We start from the raw sequence: 20,298 nt of genomic DNA on the forward strand, positions 1-20,298 counted from the left end.
TGCTAGGGCTTAGACACACTGTAATTAGAAACAAGTTTTTGCAGTAGGCAACACAAGCTTGGTGTTCACGGTGTGAGCAAATATCCTGTGACAACAGCTTCTTACAGGGTCACCTCCCCCTATTCTGTTAGTACTCACAGTGACATAAACAGCAGTGCACAGAAGGATCCTGTTACAGAATGGAGCTAACTGATGGAGAAACCATTTCCCAGAATCATTTCATCTAGATTGGCTGGCCACTGTAGGGTGCTGGTCATTCTCTGCCACAGTTGATGTTAAAACAGTAGAACGTCAGGGTCACCAGAAGGAGTGGCTGGCTAACACAGTAGCAGGACCTTTAGAATCATATTTCTGTGGCCATGGAGGCCTAGGATTAAATGTCAGTTTATTCAGTCTCCTTTTGTGCAGATGCCCGAGAACTTGACCAAATAAGCCTGCCTTGGCTGCTGTGTGGAGGGTTCTGACAATGAGTTTCAATGCTGACTAATCAAAAGAACCAGGCATCATGGCACACACCTTTAATCCCAGCACTTGGGAGGCAGAGGCAGGCGGATCACTGTGAGTTCAAGGCCAGCCTGATCTACAAAGTGAGTCCAGGACAGCCAAGGCTACACAGAGAAACTCTGTCTCGAAAAACCAAAAATAAATAAATAAACAAACAAATAAATAAAATAAAAAATAAAAAACAAAACAAAACAGAAACCCATGCCCAGCGTCCTAGAGATGACTGACTCTTGGACCACTCTGAACACCCACATTCTTCAGAAGTTTGAATTCCTTTCCACACATCACTCGATTTTAAAGTTAGTGTAGCCTGTAAAAATTTAAATTTATATTCCAGAATAAAAATATCTGAGACAAGATAAACACGTATGTAAGAACACAGCACTGAGTACCGCTGCCAAGGAATGATAAGATGGCTTATGAATTCCGTCTACATCTACAGAAAAACCTTTGATGTTTCTTTATGTTTTGTTGTGGAAAGGCTTTTTTATATTTATTTTATTTTTATGAACTGGATTCTATGTACGGAAAATGTAAATCTCAAGATTTCTTGAAGAATCTCTTTGTTTTAAAATGTATTTATTTGTTTATTTATTTATTGTCAAATCTGTGTATGATGAAGATAGCTCCCTAGCTTCTAGGAAGAGTTTGGGGTTTGGAATCTCAACATCTCTTTTGCTCCCTGGCAACCACAATTGGAGCGACTAGTCATATACCAAGCTTGGTAGTGTTAGCACCAACAAAACAAACCAACAAAGAAACAAAGAAACAAAACAGCTCTGCTGCATGCCATGGGACTCCCGGGTTAAAGGCAACCAGGTCAGTTTGTCATCACTACACAATATTGCCAAAATACATATTACATAGAAAGTATATTTCAAGTTTTGAATTTTGACCTATTCCTGGACTAGTAATATCAGTGTGAGGTGTGACACTCTTTTGACACTGATCAATATCATCCCTGCTCCCTTTAATCTACATGTCCTGAGGGTAGACAGCCGACGTGCAATATACTGTGCTTGCTGGGGAGGGGGCTTGGTGTATTGCATGCATGTTTCCACCCTAGCTATAGTTTCATCTTATGACGCATTGATCAGTATTCACTCCATTGTAAGTTGGAGGACACACCCTCATGTGTATTTTGCACTGTGTGTGTATGATATTTGCCTCTCTTTAACAAAGGAATAGATGTTCCTTTTTAGGAGAAATTCACTTAAGTTTTTCAGTATTCTTTGTCATTTAAGTTTCAGATTTGATGAGAATAGAATGAACTCACTAACTCTTGAAGGACACATTTGGTCCAGGCGGGGAGGGCTCAGTACTCAAGGTGAGAAGTTGAGATGGTAAAAATGTGATTTCTTTCACTTGGCCTTCCTTTCCACATCTTCAAAACTGGAGTGATAATTTCTGTTACTGTAAGGAAGATGCTCACATGTCATTCTTGTTGTTATGCAACCAAGATGAATAAACTGGTATTAGTCAGTGTTCCCTAGAGAAATAGAACAGAGAGACTAAATGAATCAATATACATGCACGTCAATATATGTATATGCACATACATACACACAAATTATATATGGCATACATTAATATATGTATGGCATATGTATGGTATTTATTAGAGTGTTTTACAGGCTGTGGTCCAGCTAGTCCAACAATAGGTACCTACCAAATGGAAGTCGGAGAATCTAATAGTTATTCAGTCTACAAGGCCAGATATCTCGGCTGGTCCTTCGTATACACTGAAATCCCAAAGAAGTAGGCTCTAATGCCAGGGGAAAAATGAACTTGCCATCAAGGTCAAGATAAAGCAGGCAAAGAGCAAATGCTTTCTTCTCCTTTTTCCTCTATATACACTGCCTTGAGAAGATATGGCCCAGATTAAAGGTTGGCCTTATGACCTCAAGTGATAGGGATTTAAGGTGAGTCTTCCTACCTCAAATGACTCAATTAACTAAAAAGCCCTCATAGGTGTCCCCAGCATCCTGGGTTTTTAGTAAATTTCAGAGGTGGTCAAGTTGACACTTGCAAATAACCATAACAAAAGTAAAAATCGAAATTTCTTTGTTCCACCAGAGAATTTTAGCCAGAGGCATGTGCTAAGAGAAACAGCCACACACAGAATCAGAGAATTGAAACTGTCACATGATGCATTTGGGGGTGATAGCTTGGCAGGAGTTGGGGTGGGGGGAGCATCAAAAACTATATCTAAGGAACTGCCGAGTGCTCAGTGCAAACACATCTGAGAGCTAAATACCAAAGGGTTCCCATCTTAGCCTTCTGCAGCTGTGTGCAATTTGCCTCATAGTAAAGATCAGAGAAGAACATTCTCATGGTTCCAACATAGCGGGGGGGGGGGGGGGCAGTCATCCTGAAACATACCAGTCCATCTATAAGATGCGGGCGCTCATGATGAAGCCTGCTAGGCAAGGTGAAGGGCTATATGTAAGCATGTGTGGAGCACATGCTATGGGGCCTTCCAGGTGCTGCTGCTGTTATCACTCAGCTGCTTGCTCTGTGCGTGAGCTGTGCGCTATCCGTATACACTCAAGAAGCTGTGCATACATAGAGAAAAGTGAGGGCTTAAAGACAGGTGTGAAAGGAGAGCACAAGGGCCCATTAACAGGTACGGAGGTTTGTGTCTTGGAAATGCTACGTAAATTGGCAAAGTAGCATAGACATTCTCCCCCGAGTCCTGTGCGATGTACGTTCTCCGCCTAAGTAAAGTGATGATGATTTCTGAACGCTGCCCCGTTTGTCTAAGCTCTTGGCTTCAGAACCAGGGTAGGAGTTTAATCTTCTGTGCCTTAGCCACTTCCCATATCCTGGAAAACGTCCTGTCAGCTCCAATGCTGTGGCGGCAGCCTGACATGTGTAGTGACTTGCTGCGACTTTTCAGCTGGACCCTGGTAGAGCAAATGGTAGCAGACCATGGATAAAGAGCTACATGTGTGCACGAAGGAAGGCTTGTACTGTGGGGGGCAGCGCAGGATCCAAATAACAGGCCTTTAGAAATTCTGCTAATATTCTTGACTTCAAACTTTTTAGGCCTTTCCTTGGAGTTGTCTGGAATAATAACATCATAAGGCTAATAGTATTAGTTTTCTTTTTAATGATAATGATTGTGATATAAAACTACTCTGTTTCTCAACTTTGAGCATGCAGGCTCCATCTTTAATTTTGCCTTTATAATTCCAAACATGAGTTTAAAAGAATGTCCCCCTCAGTCTTCCTCTCATAAACCATCAGGCCATAATCAATAGTGGCAAATAAACGATAACTTCAAGATGACTTCATTTTGTTCTTATCATCAGACCCATAAAATGTCTTAGAGTAGTTTAAATATTCAACTACACGAGCAAATCTCTGAAAGTAATTTGTTTTTGCCATTTGTTTCCCCATGTGTTTTAAGATTACAAATGTCAAAACTTTATGGCCGTATGCAGTGGTGAGAAGTAAATTTTTTTTTTTTTTTTGTCTCTTGTCAGTAGGAATTGTGAGGAAGTGGAACTGAGAATTGGAATAGCACTTCAGCTTACTGCGTGATTTATTTGTTATTTTCAAACCATGGGAACTTAGGGGGATGGCATAGTGTCTTCTTCAAAGCACCACCTATCAGGAGTTCAAGATGAGCATCAAACATTCTGAGTTCAATAGTGATGAGCTGTGAAGGTCTCATGCATAATTTTACGTTTTCAGCGGGTTGAAAAGTCCATTGTTCTTTGTCTGCAAGCTGATTCTTGTTTTGGTTGGGGGGGTCGTAATAAACTGTTAGTGATGGAATTTAGATACAAGCAAATCTGAAAGGGATGACTTCTATGTTTGAACGAAAGACATAAAATTATGAGACCATAATTGAATTTCTAAAAAAAAAAAAAAGAAAGAAAGTTATATGAAACGTAAAGCTTCATTAATAATAGTAAATTGCCGCATACAATGGGAAGACCGGGAGACTCATGATCACAGCAGTTAACAACAGAAATACGGGCAGTGCGTTTCAGGAGACTTCTCTGTTAAATGTGATGGATGGGGTCTCATTGTACCGTGAACTCACCAGATAAATATTAGGAACACTCAGCTGATCCTGGGAACCACACAGTGGAGCCAGACAATCTTCAAGAAAGTCAGTTTTAATCTAATAGGATGTGTGGGATTTTTCAGGTGTGTCCTGGGACAGGAAGAGGGGTTAAAAGGAGCTGGGATTATCCAAGCAGGAGGAAGAAAAGCTTGTGGAGTGAGTGCTCGTTTGTTCCCTTAGTACGGTACCTCAACTTCCCTGAGGTGCGAAAGAAATCGACTATTGCCTTACAAGGCATTGTCTAAAACCCTGGAGCAGAGGCTACAGGGAGGTGTATTTCAACTCAAAACAAGGAAGACCTTCACAGCGAGCGGAGCTGTTTTGCAGTGGGGCAGATTGTGTGTGGCAGTGGATCTACGTGTCTAAGACACTGACTGGAGATGTACAGAAGACACAGATGGGGATCATGGCATTGCGGCTGCGCTGCACCGTGCTGAAGAGCCTTTGTAACCCCGTGGGTCCTTCTGTTCTTAAACTCCAAAATCAGTGCTGTTGGAAGAGTTACTGATTTATGTTCCACGAAATCTGACTTGGCATCTAATAGGTAACTGCCTGCATGTCCATGATTTCAAGTTTCAGTTCTACTCTCCCATAATATCTCTAGAATGTTCACACAGCTTAGCATGTAGAAGTGTCGGCAAATTCACAGAGCGGCTGTAGCCAAGCCCCAGTGTGTCTCACATGTTGCTGTAATGTAAACCAATGAGTCTCTGTTCTCAGCAAGATTAGAGACGCCTTGTTCTCTGGTTCTTAGCCAGGATTTATTCCATTTGTTGCGGACATTTGTGACCTTGTGAGCTTTGTTGATGATATAAACCAGGGAATAGCATTAAAAAAGAAAGAAAGAAAGAAAGAAAGAAAGAAAGAAAGAAAGAAAGAAAGAAAGAGAATCTTTAAATGTAATTGTAATTTTCTAATTAATTCCTCACTTGGGAAGCTGAGGCAGGAAGGCCCCCTTGAAACCAGGCGTTTGAAGCTAGTCTGGGCAACATACCAGACTATCACACACACACACACAAATTACAAAAAAGGAAAACTGAAGAAACAAAGGAAGAAGAAAGGAAAAGAAGGAAGAAATGAGAAAATAGAAATTCTTGCTATCAGGAGAATTTTTTTGACACACACAGGCCCCCAGAGCCACTGCCCGCATACTGAATATCTTTCTTTGGTGTGGTTCACGTCCAACACACAAGCTACAAATAGCCCTTGAACTTACAGCTGTTGCTTCCCAGGTAAATCATATGTTTCTAACTACATCCTCTCAATTACACTTAAAACTCTCTCTATTCATGATGCCTGTATTGGTTCACTTTTAGCATCAATAAAACTTTATTAATAACGGTAGCTTGCATCATGCTTTCTTTTACTGCAGCCCACACACAACCTTGTTGGTATGCCTCCTTACGGCTACAGCCTGCAGAAGGCGATAGGCTAGTAGACTGCCTTTAAACTGTCTTTTCCAACTGGGGCTTAGATGAGTATCCCAAATCCTGGTCCAGCATTTAAGCTGGCTCATGACAAGCCATCGAAGGACCTTGTTAGGGAAGGGCATTTGCAGACCTGCTGGAATAGCTTCTCCTGGAAGGTTAGTAATTGGTGAGCCTGTTCAAACACCACCACCAGCAGCACCACCACCATCACCACCACCACCAACAACAACCCAATTACCATTCTATTAGGGTGTTGGAAGGCATTCACTGTTAAAGAAACTTCTTGTTAAGCTGAGAGGCTGTGAGCCAATTCTACCTTTGGCTGCCAATGCTGGACGAAGCTTACCCAATCCTGTTTGTAACCCAGCTACCAGGGAAGGTGACGTTGCCTGTTTGTGGGCCTGGGTTCAGGCACTAGCAAACACTCCATACAAGCTGTCACTGTTCCCTGCATGGGTAGTTGTGATCACACGGATAGACAAGGAACACTTAAGTCTGTATTAGTGTAGAGACTATGAGCTTCAACCAGAACTTTCATCACCTTCAGCTTTTGTGATACACAACAAATTCTCCTTGTGTTACTTTTATACAAAGCATTGCATTCTCCTGTAGACAATGAGTATGTTCCCTCATTATCTCATCCACCCCCCTTTCATGATGCTTGGAACCCCTCAACTCTGTCTATCCTGGCTTCGGGCAGTTAGCATCACCCTAGGTTTCATAGATGAGCCCCAGCACAGTTGATTGTTTCGGTCAGTCCACCTCCTGCTGGGGCTTTCTTTGTGCCTTCTCGAAGGATTATTCCATTTCCTGTTACTTCAGCAAAATACCTGCTGCTGGGTACTTTATAAAGAAAGGGAGCCTATTGCACTCACATTTAAGAGGTCTGAGTACATGCTCTCAGCCTCTGTGGGAGCCCTCCGGGAATGTTCTTCTGGCTGTGTCACAGGATGTGGGATGGCATCATGATGTGAGGACACGGAAGAGTCAGAGATCACTGGGTGAGATAGGAAGCCACAGAGATTCCAGGGCCAGGTCTATGTTTGCTTTAACGGCATGTTGTCATGGAAATTAGCCAAAGTCCCTTGAGACTTTCCATCACTGTCTTCTGAGAGTTCTGTTCCCAGTGACCTGTCTCATACTTGGTTTTACCTTTAAAGGTCCTACCACTTCCGATGGGCAACCAAGCCCCCATCCCGGGAATACCAAACCGTACTGAACTCATGGTGTTTCACAGGAGGTGATAGAACAAACATCAAGCAGCTTCTATGGGAAAACAGACTGTCTAGCTTAGCCTTGTCAGCAGAACTTGTTGCAATAATGCCAGTGTTTTGTAAATTACTCTCCAGTACATTACTTGCTGGGTATGTGTGTGTGTGTGTGGGGGGCGGGTTGTGTGCTTGAAATGTAGCCAGTGTCATTAGGAGACAACATTTGAAAATTCTGTTTAATTTTAGTACAGTCTAAATTGCCGTATGTTCTTAGCGGTTAGCACATTGACTGGTAGAGCAATTGCCAAGTAATTCAGAGCATCAGAAAGGCGCCGAAGCAAATGGAGTCACCTCCTTTCTCTCCTAAGGTGGAGCAGCCCTCAGAAGCAACACAATGCTGCTTTGGTACATATAAAAATTATCAAGAGAATGAGGGAGAATAGGCATCTACTTAAAGCATTTTTACATAACAAGAAGCAAGTCTCTATACTAAGTTACAAATCTGATTTACAGAAGTATTTTCTATCACCTTCATGAACATTCTGAGTAGGTATTGTGTCTTTTTTTTTTTTTTTTCACGCGATCGGGAGATTAAAACAAACCCATAAAACACGTCGTGGGCATGTACAGACAAGTTTGTAATGAAGAAAATTAAAAATAAAGAAAGCCAAGTTCACACAGGTAGTAGCAGAAACAGTGCTTGAAAGCAGGTAGGGCTTACCACACTCCTGTCAAAAAATGCCTCCTGTGTGACCTTCTGGAGTAGTGTGCTTATTTCAGTACCTGTCAGCGGGAAATAGGGCAGAGGTCAGAGAATCTACTAACCTTCTGTATAAATAAGCTTGAGGGCATTATCTCATATTTCCAAAGTTCAATTTTCTCATTTTAATAGAGATAAGGTACCCACTTCACATGGTTATGAGGTACATTTGGAACCATATAGATTTATTATTATCATTTTTTAATTTTAAGGACACTGACATGTGTGTTGGGTTGCCGACTTAATATGATGTTAACAGATGAAATAGAGATGTGCTTAGAGTCTGTTTTTCTAGGGAAGACTAGTAATTCACATTTTCGTAAGAGAAACCCTGCTCAGTCAGTTCGGATTCCTCCTAACTGAGATTACACTATTCCAGAGCTCTCATGCCCTGCAGTTCCTCATATTGTTGCTTCTCCTGTTACCTTGAGAGATGCTGTCTTTGGTGTCTTTGACTGCTTATGAATGCTAAGCAGAGACAAGCACCAACACAGCTGGAAAGAGCTGTAAGATTTGCTGTTCTGTGTTCCAGCTGGGACTTATCGCCATGGATACCAGCATCAGAGGGGGATTCGGGAGTGCTCTTTACCTACCTCCTGAGTCTCTGACATCTGTTTCTGGCAGGGGCAATAATGAGTGTGCTGCTAGCTTCGTATCAAATGAGAAACTGATCCATGCTTGCTTGCCCCACAGATGGCCTCTGCCCAAGATGCCAGGTTTGGCCAGAAAGACTCTTCTGACCAGAACTTCGACTACATGTTCAAGTTGCTGATCATCGGCAACAGCAGCGTGGGCAAAACATCTTTCCTGTTCCGCTATGCGGATGACTCCTTTACATCTGCCTTCGTCAGCACAGTTGGCATCGATTTCAAAGTGAAAACTGTATTCAAAAATGAAAAGAGAATCAAGCTTCAGATTTGGGTAAGTGACTTTGAACTGACACCATCCTGCAGTATGGGCCTGTTGGACACACAAGTATGCAAGGGAAAAAAATAATTCTACTTTGTCAATTCTCCGTGGGTTCCCCAGGCTTTGATTTCCAGCCTTTTGCTGTAGAACATTGTGTTTCAGAGTGAGGTGGTGCTTTTGAAGGTATGGAGACTGACATACTTCTTGCCCTATGATGCTGTTCTGCAGCCTTTAGAAGAAATCCAATCTCCTGTGGTTAGGAGAGGGGGTCGGGACACTCACTTAGAATTTGGTTCTACCTTGATCTGCGTGACCTTGAGCAAGCCTGTGAGTCCTTCTGTGCTTGTTTTTATAGTATGTACTTAAACAGGTAATGCAAACATATCTTGCCTTTCAGGGCACTGCTGTCAGCCTGCCTTGGGTATTGCAAAAGAGAGAATGACAGAATATAGGGGAAAATAGGGCTGTTTCCAATGAAGTCCCAGGCCTAACTTTGAACACAATCTTTTTATACTCACGAACCTTAGTGCTTCCATTCAAAAAAAAAAAAAAAAAAAATCACATTTGTATGGTCAAATAAAAAGAAAGCACAAGAAACAAAATGATTAAAAGTAGGTTTCTCACTGATGTGTCCCGGCCCGAGGGACAAATTGAACCAGGGTTCACCCGAAAGAGGGAGTGGGGATTGAAAGTAGGGTACAGACACACAAGAAATAATGAGTCAAGTCTAGAAATTTCTGATCAAGACTTACTTTAATGCTGACTAGTAAGAATATAGAGAGAGCAAGGTCAATAGGATCTATTCTAATCCCACTCACCCTAGCCCCCAGGCAAGAATACAACAGCCTGAATTGCTCCCTGTAGAACTTCCTTGATCCTCTGGGTGGTTCTAAGTTGAGACTTCCCTACTTCTTTCAAAGGTAAATAGTCCAAGGATAGCCTAGAACACAAGACTTCGTGAGGCAAAGGTCAGCAACTTGAAGGTCACAGCAGGCAGCCTAAGTACAGGATTTCTGACATGGCAGAATTTAGCATGGCTCCCCACAGTCACAAAATTTTGAAATCAATTGGCTAGATTTCTGACCCTCCAGGGGCCTTGAAGATCAGAGGTTTCTTAACTGAATTGTTGGTATAAGTTTACAAAACTAGAGGGTAAGAATCAAGAGAAATGGCTGGGTGGTGGTGGCACACGCCTTTAATCCCAACACTCTCGAGGCAGAGGCAGGCAGATCTCTGTGAGTTTGGGCCAGCCTGGTCTACAAAGTGAGTTCCAGAACAGCCAGGGCTACACAGAGAAACCCTGTCTTGAAAAACAAAACAAAGAAAGAAAGAAAGAAAGAAAGAAAGAAAGAAAGAAGAAAAATGTATGTCAGTAGAGGACCTAAGTCTTCTATGTGGTGAAGTAACTAAGATAGTGAGTTACATCAGACAGATTCGTGTAATAAATGTCTTATGAACATCACAGTAAATTCAGATAGAATGTATTGCTAGTCAGTTTGGACCCCTTCTGCCACTCAGATTGCCTGAAGCAATAGGCAGGTACTTCCCAGGAGGTGTTGTCTGCTTTGTTTGGAGTTGGTAGAGGGCTGATCTGCAGGGCTGATGCCTCTTCAGTTAAATATGGAAATCTAAGAGAGAGACAAATCCTCCGAGACGGTGGCATTTAGATTTTTTTTTTTTTAATAGAACAAACCCTATTGCAGTGTTTCTGTAAACTGTGTGACCTTTAACCATCTTAAATGTCTTAGGGATAAGATTTAGAGATGCAAAAATGCAAATATATACATGGGTAACTGTCCAACAGCAGATTATGACCATTCCAATAAGCTAACTCTGGAATCTTCTACGTCAGCTAGAACTCATGTATAAGCTTGGTAGTTCATGTCCAGACTTAATATCTCCCTGAAGTCACTTTAGGGTGAAATGTTTGTGTGTGGGTATTCGCTTGGGAACTTGCACTCAGTCAATGGTCACACACCCTCAGTGCATGCAGATAAAAAGATGGGGTCCATTGCTTCACATTCAGGGCCTGTTTCATTCTCTTCCTTTTTAGCTTTGGGCAATCACAGTTGTAGGATACACTTCACATTCAACTTTAGGAATGCTCCCTTAAGTTTCAGGGCTTTGGTGGGTTGAAATACAGATTAATCTGGTAAGCACAAATCTGCTAGCTTCCTGTGCAGCAGAAAGAAGTCTTTTTTTTTTTTTTTTTTTTTTTTGGTTGGTTGGTTTTGTTTGTTTGTGTTTCTGTTCATTTTGATTTTCCCAGATAAGGTTTCCTGGCTGTCCTAGAACTCACTTTGTAAACCAAGCTGGCCTCGAACTCACAGAGACCCCTCTGCCTCTGCCTCCCTAGTTCTGGTGTTAAAGGCTTGGCCACTGCACCCTGCAAAAGCAGTTATTTCTTGGGCAGACATCCCCAACTTTATTTTTTTTCTTTGTCTTTTCGAGATATTTAAAAAACAATCCTTGTAGCCATTTACACTAACATGTACACCAACATACACTAACATGTACACCAACATACACTAACATGGTATGTTAAATTGCCTTTGTGATCATTAGTGGTTTCCTAAACCTAGGCTGCTGACATAATTATTTGTTGAGGTATAACATTATCTGTCCTTAATACAAAGCTGCTATATTTAAAAATTTTCAAAAAAGATTTTTTTTTATACTTATGTGGCTATTTTTCTTAAAATAGTTCTGCTTCTAGGCCAGAGCTAGCTCCTTCTCTGTTCTTCGGCACTGAAGGTTTGGCTCCTTCCTTCTCTCACTTCTGGATGATGCTGCACCACCTGGAGCCTGCCGAGCCCAGCTCAGATTCTGCAGTTCCTCTCACTCTCTGGCCTCCTCCAAATCCCAGTTTCTGTGACCTCTGTGTAGCTTCTGACAGCTTTCATCTCGAATGTATCCCTGATTCTACAACATGCCACACTTTTCACAGGCATCCCAACGTCATGCCTCATTTCAGAACTCCACTGCCTGGTTCTAGAGACACCCACACCTCCTCCAAAACAGTCATCTGGAAGCTTTTAACCTTTCCTTCTCCTTGTTCATGACACTTTTTTAATCTTCATCTCTCTCTCTCTCTCTCTCTCTCTCTCTCTCCACCTCTCTCTCTCTCTCCTCTCTCTCTCTCTCTCTCTCTCTCTCTCTCTCTCTCTCTCTCTCTCATTTATTTTATTTATTTATTTATTTGGTTTTTTTCAAGACAGGGTTTCTTTTTGTAGCCTTGGCTGTCCTGGACTGGCTTTGTAGACCAAGCTGGCCTCGAACTCACAGCGATCCACCTGCCTCTGCCTCCCAAGTGCTGGGATTAAAGGCGTGCCCCACCACACCCATCTTAATCTTCATTTCTCTTTTCACAGTGAAAACCTAATCTTGTTAGCTACAGAGAGCATGCCTGCAAGCCTAGCTCTTTGGAGCCAGAAGAGGCAGAATTGAACAAAGTAATATCATATGCCCTTAAAAAAAAAAAAAAAAAAAGTCACAAAACCTGAACTCCCAAATCTCCCCAAACCAATCAACCAACAAAAGCACTGCCCCTTTTCTTGTTTGGCTGTACTGGGAGCTCTCAATGCACCGATAGTTTTAAAGTTGTGAAATTAGTGTTACCCTGCTGTGTAGCACCTAGTATGCTGAACAGGTCACACTGAGAAGTACTGTAGGAAGAGTTTGTGCTCACTGAATGGGCACTGTAGTTAGAAAATTTGAGACGCAAGCTCTTACAGGGTCAATATTATAAATAACTATCAGTTGTTGAGTAAGCATGGTCCATGTCTTGTCCGTTTATTCTTCTGAGGACCCCACGTTGTCCTAAGGAGTCTGAATACGGTGCATGCTAAATAGCCACCACAGGGGCACATATGGGGAGTACCTAAGGAGATTTTCAGGTTTGGTCTACCAGATAGTATTGTGACATTTGTTGAACCTCAGTGATGAGGTAGAATTTTCTGTGATGACAATGATAATCTTGGCCTACACATCTTGCACACACGCTGCAGACAGTTGGAGAAGAGTTTGATGGTCTTATTGGATTGAGGTTTGAGAGAGAAGTTATAATAAGGAGCAACAGGGCCCACTGAAATGTACATATTCCTGAGATAACTTCAGAGATTCCTGCTTTATGCTCTAAGTGCAATGGAAGATATTTTTACTTTATGTAGTTATTGCTGCTTAACAAAATCAACAATTTATTTGTGACTATATTTAACACTGATGGTTTGACGCATCTTGGTGGTTCAGAAACCAATTTGCTGCTCTTCACAGCCTATTTTAAGCACTTATGTTAGTATCTAATTAATATACTAAGACATCAGAGAAACCCCACATCATCTCATCTTATTACATATTTCAAGCAAAAGAAATGGAGGAATTTCACAATCTAAGAGCCACTGAGAATCAGTGCACTGCACCACACCCTTTACCAAGACAGGCAGGGACTGGACAATACCTTGGGCTGTTCAGACACTGGGGTGGCCATCCAGAGCTGAAGATGGTACACATCGGCTCCACGTCTTTCTGGATCTCAGTATTTGTGAACCTGAAAAGCTGGGTCAGAAAAAGATATTGCAAATTGTTGACCAAACCTTTATTGATATTCAGTTATACAAACAGGGGCTAGCGACATTTCTCAGCCCAGTACTGAGCACTGAGCTATACAGTAAAACAAACGCACACACATTAGAATTACTTTTTTTTTTAATATATTTTTTTTATTAATTTATTCTTGTTACATCTCAATGTTTATCCCATCCCTTGTATCCTCCCATTCCTCCCCCCCCCCATTTTCCCATTATTCCCCTCCCCTATGACTGTTCCTGAGGGGGATTACGTCCCCCTATATATTCTCATAGGGTATCAAGTCTCTTCTTGGCTACTTGCTGTCCTTCCTCTGAGTACTTAATAGCACAGGCTTTCGTTTTGAATTTCTGCCTTAAACTGGAATTCACTATGTATCCTCAGCATGCCTAATAACAATACCTTCGGTGATTGTTACAACGAGCACTCCAGGTTTTTATTTTTATTTTTAAAATATAACCCAATGAAAGAAGGCAGCATTATAGTTCTCTTTTATAGATAAGGTAAAATAAAGCCACAAAGATAATATCATTTGCCCTAGGACATAGGGGAGATATTCTGGGGGCCATCTTTCAATGTTGGCATTCTATTCAAAGCCCAGGTATTTGGCCATAGAGTATAAATGAAGTTTGGAGGCAGGGCAAACTTGGGACATGTAACATCAGATCTTGCATATCTTAATCCCCAGCTGTTACTTTTCTATACTATATAATGGATCGTTATCTTTCTTACTTGTTTCAAGAAATTGATAGTTCTGGGGGTGAGAGGCATCAGTTGTTTTGTGTGGAATCTCTTGTCTGCCAGCAGGAGCGCTTTGTGTATGATCTGTTTTGTGTTTAAAGCAGATATGCACAGCAGAAGGGACTGGAACATGTTCAAGTGGTTCCTTCCCATTCCTGGAATGCCTGCTACCACTGCTGGGGACCATGCCTGCAGTCAGGAGTGTGTGCAGGGAGGAGCCTGAGCGAAGGGGGGTGACTACCTGGGCAGCAATAGCCCCGCCCCTAGCTTTACATCCAGGGCTCCTCTAGTCTGCTCTTTCTGCTCCTCGACTTGAGTCAGTCTTAGATTCTTCTAGTCTTAGACGAAGTCCTTAGGAAAACCACCAACGCTAGTGACAGCTGCCAGAGCCATCCTTGCTGTTGCCACTGCATGTTCTTTTTTTTCCTGATCACATTTCTTTTAACTTAGCACTTGCTTTCCCTGGGAGGTGGAGAAAGACCAGCTTCCATTTTTCTCCCAAGAGGAAGCTGATGTTGTGTGAAATGTCAGGATGCATGAAACCATTCACTCTGTTGGCAGCTGAAAGTAACATCGCTATATCCCACTGTGTTTAACCAGTCTCCAACACTGACAAGGTACAGAAGGTGGCAAAGACTTTATTCTGTCTTAATCAGGCTCACCTGCTGCATGGGAAGGCTGGAAAACAATAGAAAGGGTCACTGGGTGGGATCAGTAACCGTTTGGGGAATGGAGGTGGAGTGGCCCAATGGCAGAGGTAAGGATTCTGGAGTTTGTAATGCAGGTTCTAGATTCTGATCAGCTCCCAGAAGCTGGGTGACTTCAAGTCCTGGGTTCTCTTTGTCCCCGTTTCATTGGTGAAATGGTGTGAAATAACACACAGCCCTTGAGTGCCAAATGTCTAATCCCATAAACTTCTGTGCTTACTTCAACCTAATCATGAAATACATTCCATATGTGTCAATTTGCTTCTTTGCTAAAAATATATACCTTCACTGAAAATTTGTAATTGATTTAGTAATTTTATGTCATCAAATGCTTATTGAGTGCCTACTGTGGGCCACAGCGGGATCTGAGAACACAGTAGTGAAAGGTCCACAGAAGCCACGACAGAGGTCAGGTATATGACTGGGCTATAGATATCACCTGATGTGATGAACAGGTAACATGCCTGGCCTAATCTTGGAGACTCAGAGAGCCTTTGCTGTGAGCATCCATACCTGAGGTGAGAACTGGAAAACGAAACAAAAAAAGCACTTATTTGTTCATTCACGAACCCAGTGGCACTTATCCTGTGTTTAAAAGCATTTATAATACGCACTTGTAAAGGAACTTGGAATTGATGCTAAGTACACAAAAATATCAATTATGGTAAATACTAATGGAAAAATACAACACTGTGATAATTGGAAAAACACAGTGGGGATTAGAACTTTTGGGTAATTTCATATGAGATGGAGAGTTTATATGAAAAGATTCCTAAGCTGAGGCCTGGAATTATTTAGAGCAGGAGCAAGCTTTCAGTGTAAACAGAGAGAATTTTGCTTTTCCACCATAGCTTCACATAGCATATTCATGTCAAATTCCGGTTTTCTCTTGTTTTGTCCTGTATCTGCACTAGGATGTGTTTAGACTACTAAAATCCGAGGCTATGGTTGCAGTGAGGATTTTTGTAATTTTGGTTTCATTAAACAAACAAACAAACAAACAAACCCAGAAATGTTACGGGAATGTGGTTTCATTTTAATCCCAGGTGTGGGGATGAGAGGCTGCCTCACAGCAGGTGACTATGATTTGCCTAGTGCTCTGGCAGGGGGTGTGGTTTTGCCAGCTGCAGATAATTTCTGTGAGTATGCATGAAGTTTGGAAATCTGGGAGCTTTTCAGAAGCTATATAAACCCTGCCCCCCCCCCCCCCAAGAGGTGGGTTTGCTGTTGTTGGCTGGTTGGTGGTTAGATCCTGTTGGTTGCTGTTTGTCAAGTAATCATGGGCAAAGAAACGAGAAGACGAGATTAACTACCCTGGCAGAGAAGACCAACCTGGCCCCAAGGACCTTGATGCCCCTAACCGGCAGGAGCTACTCTAACGGTAACGCTGCCCCCTTTCCCCTCTACTCATTCCCCCTCCTATCCAGTGTTAGGGCTTCATCAGAGTGGGAAAGGGTGGAAGAGAGAAAAAGGAACCCACAGAGTAGCAAACGCCAGTTGCATTTGGCAACTTGCTGGTACTCACTAAGACAAAACGAATACACACACTTGTGTTTTGAGGACGTTCAGAAAGCCAGTGGACATGTGAATACATTGCTGGGCCCGCTCGTAAGGGATCCAAAGCCGAATCCTTCTTCATCTCCGCTCTTGTGGAGACCTTTTCCGCCTGGCTGTGGGGACTGAAGAACGTATGTTAGTGCTGAGAAGCAGCTGCAGGCTATTCAAGATTATATAGAATGGGACATGGAGGCGAAGGGGTCAAGACAAGAGGATGGGGCAGGAATCCGGACTCTGGGCCTCTTTGCAGCCTTGGGGAAGGTTTTCACCTCTCTAGGCATTCATTATCTGTTATGTAAAATGAAGGGAATTAGTCAGTGGGTGGGTGGGGGGGGGAAGCCAACATAAACTGACTTTCGAAGGTCTCTTACATGCTAGCAGGAATTGTATATGGTAAGCGACCCAGTTCTCACAAAAGTCTGTGAGGTTAAGAAAAAGAAAGCTCAGAAGGTACGTCATACCTCAGTCAACTTCATTGTTAACGTTGGCTATGATGTATCTTTCAAGAAGCTTATGTGTCAAAGGTTTGATTCCCAGCTAAGCTTCTGTCAGCAGGGATGGATCATGAGGAAACCAACAGTAGATCACCCCATTGGTGGGTTCACAGCAGGATGGGCTGTTAGGTAGTGGTGCCTAGTCACTCGGGCTGTGCCTTTGAGAGAGAGTATATCTTGTCATGGGCCCTTTCTGGCTGCCTGTCTGCCACGCCTCCACATGTCCTACCTCTCCTCAGGCCCCAAATCAATTGAGCCAATTAATATGGAGTGAAACCTTTCAGCCTTGAGCTAAAATAAATTTCTCCTCCTCTGGGTGGTTTTTCTCACAGGAATAAAAATTGACAAATGCTTTATGGGTCTAAGCATGAGCCTTGGGCTTTCGGCATCTTCTCTCAGCCTACTCTTCTACATCATTTTTCTAGAAACTTTATTCCCAAGTCACCTCTGGTCCACACTATATGCTGCCGCATTCTTGGTGTTTATAATAAACACTGAAATGCTGCTGTGGACCCTGGTCCTTTGAAAGCAAACCGCCTCAGAGAAGGCTGGCTGGCTGGCTGGCTGGCTGTGAGGAGAATCCGCTACGTCCTGGTGGCCCAGTGCTGTTCTCTGTGGCCTTGGGTCTACCTACAGTTTCCTTTTCCTTACATAGCGGCAGACCAGTCCCTGTGCGTCCATCCAGAATTTGTCTCTCGTTACGTTTTCTTTTTCACTTTGATTATATTTCTTCCTTATATAAAAGCTTCTTGTTTTGGCAACCAGATTGTAAGGAAAAGTAGCTCAGAGTGAGCATGGGATAGGCAGAGACTGCTGTATCTCACAACTTTACAGAGATCCCTGATCCTTGTTCCTCTATTATAGTGCTTATGAATTTACCAACAAAAATGCTTAGGCTGTCTGAACACACTGGTTAGTTTGACTGGAATTTTGCTCTAGACTTCCTTGGATCAAAATTCCAAGTAAGTCTTGGAAGTACTCCAAGTGTTGTCTTGCTTGTATTCTAAAATAATAGTTATCAAACAATAGATTTGTGAGTAAGAATGGCCTACAAAACCAGCTCTCAGAGTTTTCAAATCATTGTCTCCTTAACTTTGACAAGTTGGTCAACTTTCCCATAACATTAATTTTCCTAACTGTGCCACAATTGTAAAATGGAGACAATGGTAATCCTTTGCTTATAGTCTTACTGTCAAGGTTAAGTAGAGTGTTTATAAATTTCATAGCATAGTACCTGGTATGGTGTAAGTTCTCAATAAATAAGTTATGATCCCTTGTATCCTTTATCTCAGAAATATTAACCTTACCCACCCAAGCTCAGGTCAGCCATTTCCAGCTTTAAAACATACAAATGTTTCCATGGAGAACTTTCATTCTGATATTCTGACGTATAACAAGACAGAAAGGATGCCGATGAGCTAGGGCATCTCCTGAACAGTGTTTCTCGCTCTCCCTACCCCCAGCTACCTCTTCACCATCTCTCTCTCCAATGATAAATGGTAACTACCCAAGTGCAGTCAGCTGCACTGGCAAGGTATGTCCTGGTGCCTTTGAGACACCTGTGCATTTAGACAGAGTCATTAGCTAGCTACACAGAGAAGCCAAACCCGTACACCTTGTTTATTAAATGTTCATAACGTTGTTGTCCTACCCCAGAGCAAAACACCCATAAATCACCGGTTCATAGGAAGACGTTATTAAAATGCTGAGATGCACTTTTTTTTTCTCAATACTTCCTGGTGACTCTGGCAGCTTTTTGCTAATACATAAACTGAACTATGCCTGTGTCAGCGTATCACCTGTTGGTATTTTTTCACCCGGCTCATTTGAAGTTATACGGGACTTGCTATCATAAAGCCCAACTTAAATTATGGTGCAAGTTAAACATTTAATTACCCAATATATTTCTCAAGTCAAATTTAGGGAGAAAAATCACCATACTGCCCTAGATGGATAGTAGTTAATTTTATAGGAGCAATATTTTTCCCTTCTGCTTTTGCTCCCGTACAACTAATTCTTCTGAAAATTAAAAACAACAACAACAAAAACAAAAAAACTAATTCTGCTGACCCTGAACATTCTCCTTGTGGCGGCTCAATCAGCAAGATAAAGGACAGAGAGAGCAACAAGGTCTTGATGATGTCCTCTACTAATCAGACAATGTGTTTTTATTTTCCATAAAACTTAACCTTTTACATTTCAGGAAACATTTTGAATTCAGGCTAACATTACTCAGTTTTATTATCTCCTATCATATTCATAATCTGTAATCTTCAACATTTTTTTGGCATAGAAAAAAAATGTGTTGCTCATTTGTCAGTTTCCCGTTGGGATTTATCACTCGCAATGTTTTTGGTCTTAATATCTCAGATGTCTGGGAACTAGTGACGTGGAAGAGTTAATGATGCTGACCTTCCCCGGACAATTTGGGGAAGGGAGCCTTCCAGTGGCTGTGCACAGTCAGATAATCTGACACTGTTACAAATCAGGTGGTTTTTGAGTGGTTGCTGTGCTGTGTGATTATAGAGAAGATGATGATTCAGGGCTTTCATTTCTCCTATTGTCTTTCAGTGGTTTGCAGTACAGCAACACTGAAACAAATGTGGGTGTAAGCGAGCACCCCAGTGAGAACAGCCAGGGCAAACTAGTCAGCCACATCAGCAGCCAGTCCTGTGGGCCTTCTGTTCTGTGGGAAATGGATTCTCTGGGAATGCCTTGATGAGACGCTGTTGGCATGGGCAAGCTCTAAGAGGACTGAACTGGGGAGGCAAGCATCCAAGGGGATCTCATGTGATTGGTTAGGGGTGTAATTGGCTCTTTCTTCAATTGATACCAAATTGGAAACACAGGCACGAATGAGGGAGCTTACCAGTTATTAAATAAGACCTGGCCCATTTAGGTGACTGGTGAAATTTCTGTCCAGCTTCCTAGACTATCACTTGTGTGACCAGTTTGGTTTTCTTCAAGTCTGACCTGCAGTCAGGATAGTTCCTGGTTTGCCGATTATCATAGATAAGAAGGCCAGTTTCCTAGGCAGGTTGATGCAAGTTGTGGATCCAGTCTGCTTTTCCATTTGCTCTGGTGTTCATCCATGTGTTCACTGAACCCCTCACAGCCTGCTAAACACAAGGACAACTCAAGAGCAATAGAAAGAACAATACCAAAAAGTGTAATGAGTCCTGTGAGTTGCACTGTTTGATTTTGGACAAATCCATTGCAATTGTATGGGCACAGCTAGTTAAAGCAAACTCCTGGATCCTGAAACTCTTTCAAAGTTTGTCAGATGCTAATTGCCAGTTCACAGGAAGCTTTACATGAGTGAG

General features: G+C 42.2%; 1 protein-coding gene across 2 annotated transcripts in view; it reads left to right on the plus strand.

Moving 5' to 3' along the window:
- Rab3c (RAB3C, member RAS oncogene family) overlaps positions 1-20,298 on the plus strand; it is a 205,596-nt gene that overhangs the window by 11,167 nt on the left and 174,131 nt on the right. For both annotated transcript variants that reach the window (XM_051172565.1, XM_051172564.1), the window contains exon 2: positions 8,677-8,904. In XM_051172565.1, coding sequence (XP_051028522.1) covers positions 8,677-8,904 — 228 coding nt within the window. The remainder of the gene's footprint in view (positions 1-8,676; positions 8,905-20,298) is intronic.

This window comes from Acomys russatus, chromosome 30 (genome assembly GCF_903995435.1).
Source record: "Acomys russatus chromosome 30, mAcoRus1.1, whole genome shotgun sequence".
In the NCBI taxonomy this organism is placed as follows: domain Eukaryota; kingdom Metazoa; phylum Chordata; class Mammalia; order Rodentia; family Muridae; genus Acomys; species Acomys russatus.